This window comes from Mesocricetus auratus, unplaced genomic scaffold, assembly GCF_017639785.1.
Source record: "Mesocricetus auratus isolate SY011 unplaced genomic scaffold, BCM_Maur_2.0 Super-Scaffold_100045, whole genome shotgun sequence".
In the NCBI taxonomy this organism is placed as follows: Eukaryota; Metazoa; Chordata; class Mammalia; order Rodentia; family Cricetidae; genus Mesocricetus; species Mesocricetus auratus.
This window is the reverse complement of record NW_024429222.1, coordinates 1,075,755-1,089,806: the sequence shown is the minus strand read 5'-3', so window position 1 is coordinate 1,089,806 and position 14,052 is coordinate 1,075,755. Positions and strand designations below refer to the sequence as shown.

The 14,052-nt window shown below is 39.5% G+C and overlaps 1 protein-coding gene across 3 annotated transcripts in view; it reads left to right on the top strand.

Annotated features, from left to right (window-relative positions):
* Itfg1 (integrin alpha FG-GAP repeat containing 1) overlaps positions 1 to 14,052 on the top strand; it is a 128,869-nt gene that overhangs the window by 94,918 nt on the left and 19,899 nt on the right. For 2 of the 3 annotated variants that reach the window (XM_040735390.1, XM_040735392.1), the window contains exons 11-15: positions 6,054 to 6,204; positions 6,438 to 6,563; positions 8,287 to 8,395; positions 10,983 to 11,026; positions 13,596 to 13,674. In XM_040735390.1, coding sequence (XP_040591324.1) covers positions 6,054 to 6,204; positions 6,438 to 6,563; positions 8,287 to 8,395; positions 10,983 to 11,026; positions 13,596 to 13,674 — 509 coding nt within the window. The remainder of the gene's footprint in view (positions 1 to 6,053; positions 6,205 to 6,437; positions 6,564 to 8,286; positions 8,396 to 10,982; positions 11,027 to 13,595; positions 13,675 to 14,052) is intronic. The other variant, XM_040735391.1, reaches the window with a different exon arrangement.

Here is a 14,052-nt window from a genome sequence, read left to right as displayed (position 1 = left end):
AAGTTCCCACCCTCCAATGTAAGCTTGGATATCCTGAGAACCAGCTGCTACTCTAAAGCTATGTAAGAGCTGGCCTCATTAGCACAAACTCACGTATGATTAAACAAGGGTTTTATTTTAATATTTGGTTTTATTTTGTGTGTATGAGTGTTTGCATTGGTGTGTGTATTTCCACCACATGCATGCATTGCCCATGGAAGCCAGAAGAGGACATCAGATCCTCTGGAATTGGAGTTACAAGTGGTTGTGAGCCACCATATAGGTATTGGCAACCAAACTCGGGTTCTCTGCAAAAGCAGCAAGTGCAATTAATCACTGAGCCAGCTCTCCAGCCTTTCCTTTTTTAAATATCATTTTATTAGCTTACAAATTAGTGGAGTTTTAAATATTTATTATATCCATTTCATTATCCGTGTGTGTGTGTGTGTGTGTGTGTGTGTGAGAGAGAGAGAGAGAGAGAGAGAGAGAGAGAGAGAGAGAGAGAGAGAGAGAGAGAGAGAGAGAGAGGTCCATATCTGTGAGTCTGTGCCACAAGTATGTGTGTACCAGTGGAGGCCAGAAGAAGATGTTGGATTCCTTGGAGCTAGAGTTCACATTTTAGTAAATAAAAGAACTATTACATATTGAATATAACTATTAGATATAACATATTATAATATTTTATAGTGCCACAGACTGAACCTGGGGCTTCAAGCATGATGAAAATGCACTCTGCTACTGATGTTTTTCTAATACAAATCATGGAAATTTTGTTCGTATAAATAAAAATAAGCTAAAATTCCCCACAGTCACATCACTCAGAGTTGATCACTGTTTTCATTTTGGTACATAGGAGAATTATAAATTAGATTTTGGAATTTAAAAACATCAAAATTACTTTTAAGAGTCTATTCTGAAGGTGGGCGGTGGTGGCGCACACCTTTAATGCCAGTACTCTTGAGGCAAAGACAGGCTGATCTCTGTGAGTTCAAGACCAGTCTGGTCTCCAAGAGATAGTTCCAGGACAGCCTCCAAAGCCACAGAGAAACCCTGTCTTGAAAAAAAAAAAGGAATGTATTCGGGCCCTCACAAAGTTGAGGTATACATGTGTGTTTGTGTAATCATCCCTCTTTTGTGACAGCCAATAGAGAAGAGTGCTTATGAGAGCAAAATTGTCTGTCCTTCTGCTGTTAATAACCACAAATTATTCATTGATCTCTTGCAGTGTACCAAGCATTATATTTTAGTTGGATTCAAAAGTGAAATAACTCCAATACTTACATGATTTTTACCACACTGATTTGAAAGCCTTTGCTTGTGTAAGATGTAAACTTTTATTAAAATATATTCTATTATATATAACTATACTTTATAAATACCTACTATTGTGTGTTTATTGCTGTCATTCTTGTTTAGGCCCATAATTGGCATTTTAAAATCAATGTAGAAGTAGTTTGTACTACAAAAACAGTAGGTAAAGAAATGTTATAACAAGAGGAAAGACCAGGATCCTCACATTCTGATAGAATGTACTATTGAGTCTGCACCCTTTCAGGACTCTGTAGACAATGTCAACTAAAGGTACAAAAATAACCTGCTCAGGAACTTAGCAAATGATTTAAAATATAAACCCAAGCAGAAAAAAATTGTCTTCTTTTACCCCATATGTGAACTCACGTAGAAGATAAAGGTGAGAAGAGCTTCAGTTGCTGCTTTTCATGCTGTGGAATTTGTAACACAGTTGTAAAGAGTGCGAAGAATCACACAGAAATTGTATCTTTCTGAGCATGTGATGTGTAGGTCCTCACTCACAGAATGAGTGGGGGGGTCTGGCTTGTGTAGAAGTAGGTGTATGTAAATGTGTGTAGGCTATGAAACTAACAGTATTTGAAGGACTCTCTGCAAAGATGTAGGTTTTATTTTTCTGTGTAGATTAAACCCACAAAGAAGAGAGTGCTGAGGGCAAAGGGACATATGTGACAAAAGTGGAGAGACGGCTCTGGGCAGGAGGATGGGGACAAGGTGAGGCAGGAAAAGGAATGTTGCTTGAAAATGTCATACTAAAATCTCATACTTTGTATCTCTATGCTAATGTATAGTCTTTAAAAAAAGACTGAAGGAGGAATTGTGGTGCTGGCTAGAAAGCCACACCTTAAAAAGACTTGCTTTCCACAGAACATATATTAAACCTACAACCTTTTCACACGATAGTTGTGCTTTTCTGTGGTTCAACAACTTATTTGTCAGCATGAATTTACTAACACAGAAGTCACATTTCACTGTTGTGTGCTATTACTTGACAGTTTTAAAGCCATCATGATCTTTTTTTTTTTTTCAATTCATTTTTGGGTAATGATGCAATGTAACTTGGCTTGCTGGTCACCTGAGGCAGAGAGAATTTCAGAACTAATTCTGTTACATTTGTTTTTTCTTTCAACCCAAGTTTTAGTCAATTATCTAAATGTTTTGTCCTCTACTTAATAATGGGTTTAGTAGATGAATTTATACATTCCCGGTTTAATCTTATTTTAATGTATTTTCACTAGTATGCTAATTCCCTTTAGGGATACATAGTTAACTCAGCTTTTTGAGGCTTTTCCCAAGAACTTATATTAGTTTTATTAATTTTTAAAGATACTATATGAAGCAGTGGATTTCTTGGGCTTTTTCATACATCTCTTGTTCTTATTATCTATTTTCTTAACCCTTCCCAGCCTCATGTTTCCCTATTAACCCCTTTAACCGCCCAGGCGGTTAGTATAGTACATATGAAAGATAGCCATTTTGGTTCTGAAGACCAGATGTCAAAGAGCTGGGGTTTGATACACCCAACCTTAGGTTGTTGGTTGGATCAGCCTTTGTAACTTCTTACCCACTGTGAGGTTTATTGCTGCAGAGTCAAAACCCAGAAGCTCTATCACTTGACACGGCCACATCTCTCCAGTGGGGTGACTAATGGTGAGTTTTGAAAGTAGAAAGACCTGTATAGGTCTCAATGTTGTTATTTCCTCCTCTCCAAAACCTCTTGAGAGACATTGAGAACATTGGCCACCCCAGAAAGGACAAAGTAGGGAGTATTGGAAGGGTGGGAGGATCTGGCCAGCTGGCATACTGAAAAGTGTGATGTTATAAATTCACATCTCTAATAAGTAACAACTTACCAGTACGTCCTCCCATTTTATTGGTTGCTGTGATTTACTTGGGCATTTCATATCTGTCATTTTATTGGTTGCTGTGATTTACTTGGGCATTTCATATCTGTCTGCATGCTTGACCGTGTGTGCACTCGATGCTCTTCATTGTTTTGAGTAGATCTGCATGGGAAGAAGTGCTGACAAAATACCAAAGTCACAACAATTAATACTCTGAAAAGAACTCCAGTAGCACGGTAAATAATCCCAAGAACTGAGAAATGGGATTCTATGAAGTTACAAAGCTACTTTGTAGTGCCGGGCGGTGGTAGCGCACGCCTTTAATCCCAGCACTCGGGAGGCAGAGGCAGGCGGATCTCTGTGAGTTCGAGACCAAGCTGGTCTACCAAGCGAGTTCCAAGACAGCCTCCAAAACAATACAGAGAAACCCTGTCTCGAAAAACCAAAAAAAAACAAAACAAAACAAAAAAACAAAAACAAAAAACAAAAAACAAAGCTACTTTGTAGCAAAGGAAATATTCAGCACAGTATAAAGACAACATATAGGATGCAAATAAATGTTTGCCAACATATCAGCATGGGATTATTATCTAGAAAATATATAAAGAACAATAAAAACTAAACCTTCAAATTCCTAATCATCCAGTCAGTGAGTAGGCTGGTGAACTGAATAGTCTGTTCTCAAGAGAAGAAATACAGGAGCAGGAGAGATTGTTCAGTGGTTACAAATGCCTGCTATTCTTCCACAGGACCAGTCTGGTTCCCAGCACCCACCACAGGTGACTCATAACTGTTTCTAACTCCAGTTTCAGTGCATGTGTGATCACACACTCACACAGGAAAGTAGATTGTTGTATGCATTTTTACATTTTTAATTAAAATCTGATTACATCACTTCTCCCCTGCCTTTTCCTCCCTCCAATCCCTTCCATGACCCCGTCAAAATAATGGTCTCATTTTCTTTGATCATTATTATTTTACACACACAGAGGGGGGGGGAGAGGGAGATGAGGAGATGCAATAAGTATATAAATATAACCTGCTAAGCCCATTTGGTATTATTGCTCATATGATTTCAGGACAGACCATTTTGTATTGGAAAACCAATTAGGGGGCTCACCCCTGGGAGACACTTAATTCTTCCTCTCTTGGAAGCCATTAGTTGACTGCTGGTCTTTATCTGTGGGGACCCTTGTGAGATTTCCCCCACATAAGTATGCCTGTTGTGGTGGTGTTATCAGACCTTCTTTAGGCAGCCATTTTGTGGAAATACTGTAGGTGTAGTTTCCTTGTCATTTCTGAGACACAGTCTCACAGGAGACTTCCTGGTCCGTGTCTTGCAGTCTTCTCACCCCCTCTTCATCAGTGTCCCTAAGCCTTAGGTGTCCAGGTTGTGTTGTTGATGTATCATCCACTGAGGTTGATCTTCCCCAGATCAGTTGATTATAACCATTGTGGGCTATAAGACCTACCCGTGAGTGCAAGGATAAGGGTTAGAAGGCAACTGAGAATTATACTGGTCTAGTGAAATGGGAATAGTAGGTTCTCCTCTGAGATGCATGACCTCACTAGCTCTGGGTGGTCAGATGTTAAAATAAATGACAGATTATTGCTATAATGAAGTTGCTATTGAAAGTGACCAGCCAGGAGGTTGGAGATAAACATAATGCAGTGTCTGTAGAGGGAGTTTTCAGTTAATGCCAAAGCTGTTTCTTCCATCAGATTATATACATTTTCTCTATGAGTATGCTATATTATGTAAAGGAAATAAAGTTATAGAGTATGTGTAGCAGAACCTAACTAAGTCTGCTGTTTTTTTGTTGAGGGGGATAGAGATACTTGAACATCCACATTTATTGTTGTATTATTCTCAATGTATTTCCACAATTAAAAAGATGCATGCCAATGCATTTACAGTGGTTATCTGTGAAAGAAATTATTTTTTTACTTTCACTTTTTAATTGTTTCTGTTGCCTGAATTTTATAATAGTTCCTATAACCATTTTGAGAATAAAACAATTTTAAAATGGTACATTATATATAATTGCCAAAAATACAGACAAACTGAATCAAGACCATTTCCCCAAGGTTTCAGAAGCAAACTGATCATAGTTTTTCTCTGTGAGATTTAAATTAAATTGTGTTTTTAAAAGTAAGATGCTGACTTTCCCTGTACGAAACACATATTAACCATTAAGGGTGGCATTTTAAATTGTATGACTTTCACTAAAGGTTTCTGTTGTAAACTGTTACTTTACACTGGAAATTGTGAACAGCATGATAAGACTTTGGGAAATCAAGAGTCTGTGATTCAAATTCAAGTATTTATTGATCATTAATACACATCTGTGTGGGACTTAGAGATGAAAGCAAAGATCTGTTCATTCTCGAAAGAACACTGTCTGTGTTGAGGTTGGTTAGAAGATCATAGGTAAGTGGGGGTCACTAACTGGAGCATGGTGACTCCAATGCAGCTCCAGCATGAAATAGCCCGCCCACCATGCCTAGTGATTCACATAAGCCCTATCACTGTAGCCTCTGCAGACAGCTCTACCTAATTGTAGGGCCTCCTCTCCCTAACCGTTTTCTTTTTTTTTCTTTAATAACCTTCAGGATCCTCCTGAGATTTGTAAATTTCCTTTACTTTTACTGAGTCTTATGAGCCTCCTCCAGGAGAGAATGCTTCAGTTTGAGAGGAGAACTAGAAATGTTACTCCAGTAACTTAAAATGCAAGGCAGAGTGGATGACAGTGGAAACATAAAGGAGGGCTGGATGTAGGAACTCCACATTAAAGAGGACAGAGCATGTCTCATCCCATCCAGTAATCCCAGAATTTCACTCGCAGTATCTGGGAGATAAAGCACAGCTGTTGCCTCACAGCTCTGATTTTAACTGAGTTCTTCCTCTTGTCTGTCACACAGCAATCAGCAAGCCTTTTTACTGGAGAATGTTCCGTGCAATAATGCGAGCTGTGAGGAAGTACATCGGATGTTTAAAGTCTACTGGGACCTAGCAGGCCTAAATCTAATCAAAGACGCCATGGTTGCCACCTTTTTTGATATCTATGAAGATGTGAGTTCAGAACTATCTTGTGTGTTTAGAGTTTGTCATCTGTGTCATCTCACTGTAGCCTCATAAGTTTTACCAGAAAATGGAATGAGAATGGTTCGTTAAAGAAAATCCCTTTGGAAGTTAAATGGGGTGGGGCTACTAATGATAGTAATGGTGATCTCTGTAATTGAATGTGGAATGCCACCTCTTCTTGTGCTTGTTTGGAAGAAACTGCTGCTGACTTGTGCTTTCAGACTAGCAGATCTGCATGTTCATCAGCTGACCACAAGCAGACCCCACGGGTACCTGCACAGTGCAGAAGATGCATTCACTACGCTTGTAAACTGAAACAACACATCTCTACTGTCACTTTATGGCAAGTGAGCTGGCAGAAGGCTCTGTAGGACCTGGCATCCACCTGTCTGAAGAGAGAGTTAGTTTACTACTTAGAAGAAGAAGAAAAAGCTTTTGAAGAATATATCTATCCACATATATCCTTGCAAGATAATTTACTATAAAAAGTAAAAGCCCATTAGGGCATTTATATGTTCATTAACTTTTTATTTTGTTGTTCTATTTAGCTTTGGGTTTAAGAGGCTTATGCTCAATGATGAGTTATTGATACATACATTTCCTTCTGCTTTTCCTGCTGCCAAATCTCATTTCATTTCACTTTTCATTAGCAGTTTCCAAGCATAAGTAATTGATAGAAATATACAAGAGAAAAAAATCAACAAAATTGTCTACAAATCAATTTTTAATTTCTATACGTCAAAAAACATAATAAATGAAATTTTAATTATTTTTAAATATAGAAAATAGAAATGCTACAAGTGAGTGAAATAATTCATATCACTAATGTAAAAGTATTCATAGAAACTGGTGTGTCACCAAAACTCTCTAGAAAAATGTAGTCAATATACAGGAAAAAAATGTTGCTAACATTTATAAAATGAAAAAATGAGTAGCATCCTGAGATGCAGAAGAGTGTCAGCTTTAGATGACTGTATGGTTTTTTTCTTCAATAAAGTGAACTGAATTTCTACTTGTTAAAGAGGGAGGGGGAGCCAGGCTGTGGTGGTGCACGCCTTTAGTCCCAGCACTGGGGAGGCAGAGGCAGGCGGATCTCTGTGAGTTCGAGGCCAGGCTGGACTGACAGCCTCCAAAACCCTGTCTCATAAAACCAAAAAAAAAAAAAAAGAGGGAGGGGGAAAGGTAGAGCCAGTGCCACAAGCACCACAACAGGTAACTTGGCCAAATTTGCAGAGGATCTGAAAATTCCTACACTAAGTAGTGCACTGCTACTACATGTAAAAAGCATGTGCTCCAAAAGTCTGGAAACCTGAGTTGGATCCCCAATACCTAGTGTGAAAACAGAGAATCAATTCCCAAAGTTGTCCTTGACTTCACATTACACTCCCCATCCCCCATTACCCCACCCACCCATACACCAACACACACACAGTAATGAATCTAAACTTTTAGGGCTGATTGTGGTGGTACACACCTTTAATTCTAATACTCTTGAAGCAGAGGCAGGTGGATTTTTGTGAGTCTGAGGCCAGCCTGATCTACAAACTTAGCTAGCCAGTTTCAGGCCAGCCAAGGCTATATAGTGAGACCAGAAGGAAATACACCAAAATGCTAACAGTTACTTCCCAGCACTGCTTTATTTTTATTTCCTATTCAAATTGTGTGCATACATTTTCAAACATCAACCTACAGGTGACAAACTGCCCAAGAAAATTAACTTAAGAGAATGAAGTTGTTTCAGTCCCCAGTCACTAAATCTTGTCTCTTGGTCCATGTAGCATACATAGCTTCATGGCAGGAGCACATGGTGGAGGAGGCCAGCTCACCTGTGGTAGCCCAGCAGCAGAGAGAGACAGGAAGAAGCTGAAGTCACAGTGTCCCTTCAGGGACATCAGGAACATACCCATGTGCAGGCCTTACCTCCAAAAGTTCCCCCCACCTCCCACAGGCTGCCAAGCAAGTCTTCAACATGTCAGCCCTTGCTGTAACTATTATTCAAACTATAGCACAAGTCAGACAGTGGTCTTTCTCTTTCACCTAGTAGTTCTTCTTAAATTTTTGTTTTCTCAGGGAATCTTGGACATTATAGTACTGAGTAAAGGATACACCAAGAACGACGCTGCCATTCATACACTCAAAAATAACTTTGAAGCAGATGCTTATTTCGTTAAAGTCATTGGTGAGTGTTTCAGATGTCATCATTAATCTTGTTTTCCTCCCACCTCCCCTCTTCTCTCGCTCTCTTCCCTTCTACTCATTTCCTGATACAAGTGCACACTCCTGTGTAATGCATGTACAGCCCTCCAGATCAGGAAATGAACTTCAGCAGAACATCGTGCTAGCTATACATAGGCCCCATTCAAATATACCAGCTGTCCCAACAATGACTCTCTTTCCCTACTAGTTTAGTATTCTACCCAGGATATGTTGAATTTTTCACATCTTTCCAGACTTCCTCAATCTAGGACACTTTTTCAGTCATTTTCTATTTTTACCTTCATTGGTTTTAAAGAATTCAAATTTTATATTGTTAGATAATTGTATTTCCTGAGTATCTAACTCAAGTTACCCATTTTTGGCAAAACTGCACAGCAAGGAATTACAGAGCAGAAGTTCTGCACTTTCGGGTCATTGGACCAGGAGGCACATGGTGCACGCTGCTCACCTGCTCACAGGGATGGACAGTTTGGTTTTTCTATATGTGTACCAGTGTTTTGCCTGCATATAATTAAGTGTATCATATCCGTGCCAGTTGCCCTCAGAGAACATAAGAGGGGATTGAATCTCCTTAAACTGGAGTTAGAGAATTTTGTGAGCACATGTTGGTGCTAGGAACAGAATCTTGTCCTCTGTTGAGAACAGTGCTCCTAACCACTGAGCTGTCTCTCCAGCTTTGAGATGATCAGTTTTTGTTTGTTTGTTAATTGGTTTATTTTTATTTTATGTGCATTGGTATTGACCGCATGTGTGTCTGTGTGGGGGTGTCAGGTTCCCTGGAAGTGGAGTTACAGACAGTTGTGAGCTGCCATGTGGGACTGGGGATTGAACCTGTGTCATCTAGAAGAGCAGCCAGTGCTCTTAACTGCAAAGACATTTCTCCAGCCCCAAGATGACCAGCTTTATCTCCATATTCAATGTTTTCTCTTCCCTATTCCTACAGGCAGAGTTCTGATATTACTTGTATCCTTTTTGGATCATACTTTTACCTGCTACCATTGAAGGCTATGATAACCCCTGCCTCAACTGTTGTCACATAATGATTCTGCTCTGCCATCATTCTTTCTACATTATTTTTCACATTTATTTATTAGTGTGTGTGTGTGTGTGTGTGTGTGTGTGTGTGTGTGTGTGTGCATGCCTGAGCCTGAGCCTGAGTGTGTGTATCTGTACCACATGCATGCAGGAACCCTTGGAGGTCAGAAGAGGATTCTGATGGTCCCCTGGAACTGGAGTTACAGTTGTAAGCCACCATGTGTGTGCTGAGAACCAAACATGGGTTCTCTGTGAGAGCTCTTAACTGCTGAGCTCTCTCCCATCCTTCTTCATTCATAGGCTGGCATTCAAAATTCATTTATACAACACGCAGTTCTCCATGTATGCAAAACCCAGGCTCTGAATGCTTGGTGTACCTGTTAGGGCTTGTCATTTCCTCCAAGTTCATTTTGGACAAAAGCGGAAAATAGAAGTCAGGCTTCACATGCCTTTTCATCTAGTCATATGTCTGACAAAACAATGGATCCTGCCACTACTTCCATTTTTAATCCAACACAATACTTTCAAGTTCTTTTCCATCTCTCCACGTGTGTCCTCTGTAGCAGTGAGACTTTCGCCTCACTTCCTGTGCTGTCTTCTCTGTAACCAGTTCCTTGCAGGCGCCTCTCACTGCTGTCTGTGCTCATAAAGGCCTTTATTACGTGTGTGCCGCCATTCTCTGCAAAGTCTTTAAATACTGCTATTGTGTTTTCAGTTTAGTTTTTACATGCTCCTTCTTAGTATGTGGAAATAAACATTTGAATACAGCAGCATTGAACTCACTTCTTGAGTCTAGGAAGGTTGTGTGTGTTTGTTTCATTGCTTTTGGTTTCTCTGTGGCTTTGGAGGCTGTCCTGGAATTCGCTCTGTAGACCATGGTGGCCTCGAACTCACAGAGATCCGCCTGCCTCTGCCTCCCAAGTGCTGGGATTAAAGGTATGCGCCACCACCACCCAACGGAAGGTATTTTTTAAATAATTTGGGAGAGTTTTTTTTTATAGAAAGTCATTTGCAAAGAGAAACACTTTTCTTTCTTTCTCTCTCTAATCTCCATGCCTTTTATGTCTTTATTGTGCTAGCTAGGAAAAATAAGAGTGAACATCTTTGCCTCCTTCCCCTCATGAGCATCATAAGGCAAATTAGCTATACAAGGGCTTCTCCTTGGGTCATATGTAAAAGGCTCACTTGCTTCCTTGTGTACTGAGAGTTTTTATCAGAAATTGGAAGATAGCTATTAGAGTTTATCTCTAACCTTCCCACATACACTTGTCACATAGATATCCACATCCCCACGCATGAACATATGTGTAAACAGGTTTTAATGTTTCTTAATTACTTTTAAAAGATATATAGGTATAAAGTAAAATTTAATTTGTTCAGAAATTGAAATGGTTCCTCTCTGTGATCATGATTCAGTGAATGTATTAATAGACTTTGGGGGAATTACATCTTAGATCTTAAAAATAATGTAAGCTGATAACAGTAGTAATAGGCTGTTCTTTATCTTTCCACAGTTCTTAGTGGTCTGTGTTCTAATGACTGTCCTCGTAAAATAACAGTAAGTAAACTTAATTCTTCATCACAAATATTTCTGTGAAATTTTCTTCAGGGACCTAGAGAGTTAGCTCAGTGGTTAAGAGCATTTGCTACTCTTGCAGAGAACCCAGGTTCAGTTCTCAACAGCCATCCGTACTCTATGTCTAGGGATCTGGCATGCTCTTGAGGGTTCCTCGGGTGCTATATACATACATTCAGGCAAACATTCATGCACATAAAATCAATATACAAATAATCTTTTTTCATTCTCTTCAGATAGATAAATATACACATAATAGTCATGGGTTATAATCAAAGTTGTTATTCTGTGTTTGGAAATTGTAAGCATTTTGACGGATCGGATGGGATAGACAGGTATGGATTCTGGCACTTGGGAGTCACAAAATACTGAGTGTTACAGCTTGGATGGAAGGGAATTCTGGCAATTAGGAGCCACGAATTACCACAGGTCACAGTAAGCACAACAGATTCCAGCCCTGCTTCAGGGAGAGGCTTTCCGAGTGTATCAGCTCTGCTCCAGCAGGAGACGGTTTCCCCGGGCAAAGTTGTTACAGTTCAGCTCCAGTCCCCTGGAGAGTGGGGTGTAATATCTTTGCTTAGCCAAGGGAAGGTTTCCCTGGGCAAAAAGATCTGGTCTGGGTTTTCTCTCCTCTGGGGAAAGAAGGTCTCACCCAAACTTCATTCAAGAGATGTATTGGGACGGAAGAATCCAGGAGAGTGGCTGCCTTCTGGCAGAGGACAGCCAGGCAGCCAGACAGCCACAAGCTGAGCAGGGTTTATATAGGAATTCTTAGGGAGGGGAGTTTTTCCAGGTGGGGATTAGTCAGATTTCAATCCCTGAGTTTAGGATGGCTAGATCTCCTATTCAGGGATTGGTTAGTTTTCTGCACAGGTTTAGGGTCAGATTTGGCTCTGGTTTCAGGGCCAAAGTGTGTTTCTTTCACTGGTCCTTTTTAGCCTTTTGGCTCTAGTTTTAGGGCCAGGCTGTATTTCTTTCACTGGCTCTGATTCCAGGGACAAAGCAGGAATTAATTTTCTCTAAATGTATAAAAGTATACATATGATAGGACTAATAGTATTTTCACTATCATAATTGTAAGTAGAATTTATCATTTGCATGCATTAGTAAGAAATTGTAGCATATGTCCAATTCAATATAAATATAACAAGATGGGTGTGGTGATGTATACCTTTAATACCAGCTCTTGGAAGGCAAAGGCAGGCAGGTTTGAATACAAGGCCAGCTTGGTCTAGGGAGTGAGTTCCAGGACATTCAGGGCTATGTAGAAAGACCTTGTCTCAAAAAAAAAATCAAACAGAGAAAGAAGAAAATAAGTGGGAGAGGAAGAAGACAAAAGAAAAAATATAATGATAAAACTGCTTCCAGGTTTGAGGGTTTCTCAGTACTGGTAATCAAACTCAGTGTTTCAGGCACTTTACCACAGCCTGCATCCCTTACTCTGAAACTCTTGTCATTTTGTTCCCTATAAAACCAGAATAGTAAAGAAAAGTTTGCTTAAAATACCCTTATAAAGCAGAAACATTTGGTCTTTAAAATACTCGGTTAAAATTCTGCACTATATAGATGCAACTATCAAGTAATATAAGATATTAGGACTTTTCTGCTAGGGCCAATGAGTGAAATGGCTTAGCATGTAAAGGCCAAGCCTGATGACATGAGTTTGATCTCCAAGATCCATGTGGAGGAAGGGAAAACCAACTCCTGCAGGTTGTCCTCTAATCTCCAAACATGCACTGTGACACTCAAATACCTGCACATACACACACATAATAATGAACTGTAATGTTAATAATTTTCCACCAACAGGTTTAATTTGAACTGTTAGCTGTTTATGGAAATGTTCTTTTAGGAAGCTAATGATTATTTAAGACATACATAAGAATTGGTTTGTGTATGACATGTATGTGCTCACTTATAAGTAGATATAAGCTGTAAAGTAGCAGATAATCGTGCTACTATCAACCCACAGATGCAGAGAGGCTTAGTAACAAGAAGGGCTCAAGGGAGGATGCATGCATCTCCCTGGGAAGGGGATAGAGATGTCAAGGGTGGACTTGGGGCAAGTATGGATAGCAACAGAAAGGATTAGGTGGCTGGTGGGGAGAGATTGGGAAAGACAACTGGAATTGGGAGGCATTTCAGGGGTGAAATGCAATGGAAACTCTCAGGAATCCATGATGGTGACCCTAGTAAAGACTCCTAGTAATTGGGGATATGGAACTTGAAGGAGCCAACTTATGTAACCAGTCCGGTGTTTAGCATAATTGTCATCAGAGAAGATTCACCCAGCAACTGATAGGAGCAAATGCAGAGACCCATAGCAAATCAGTAGGTAGAGCTCGGAGAATCCTGCAATGAAAAGTGGGGTGGGGCACTGGGAGCTTTGGAGCTATGAGGGGAGAACCAGGTTGGATATGATCAAGATACAGTGCAAATGTATGGATGTGTCTAAAAGTAAATATTCTTCATTTTTGGTTTTGGTTTTTTTTTTAATTATATAAATCATTCACTTATTTTCCAAGACCAATTATTTCCTTTCTTACTGCAGCCCTTTGGAGTGAATCAGCCTGGACCTTATATTATGTACACAACAGTTGATGCAAATGGATATCTGAAAAATGGCTCAGGTAAGGCCCTGTGGGATACCTACAACATGTAAGGCATCTTCTTTCAATATACAGGAAAGGCAAGCTGCTATCAAAAGTCATGTGTCACAACTCTGAGTAAAGTTTTCTTGTATTGTACTTTTTCCGTGACATACATTAACAAATTTCAAGAACCATTCAAAACAAAAATATCAACATTGATTTCTGCATTTATTATTACTGTGATGAACCAAACTTATTAGCCTTCTCAGCTGAAAAACAGAAAATGAGAGGTAATGAGTTATCTTAAAGATTGACTTGGTAAATCATATAAATTAGCTTATCTTAAGAGAAGTGAAGTTAGAAATCAATTAATACTACAAATCTACATTAATCCTATATTTTCAAAAGTGTAATAAG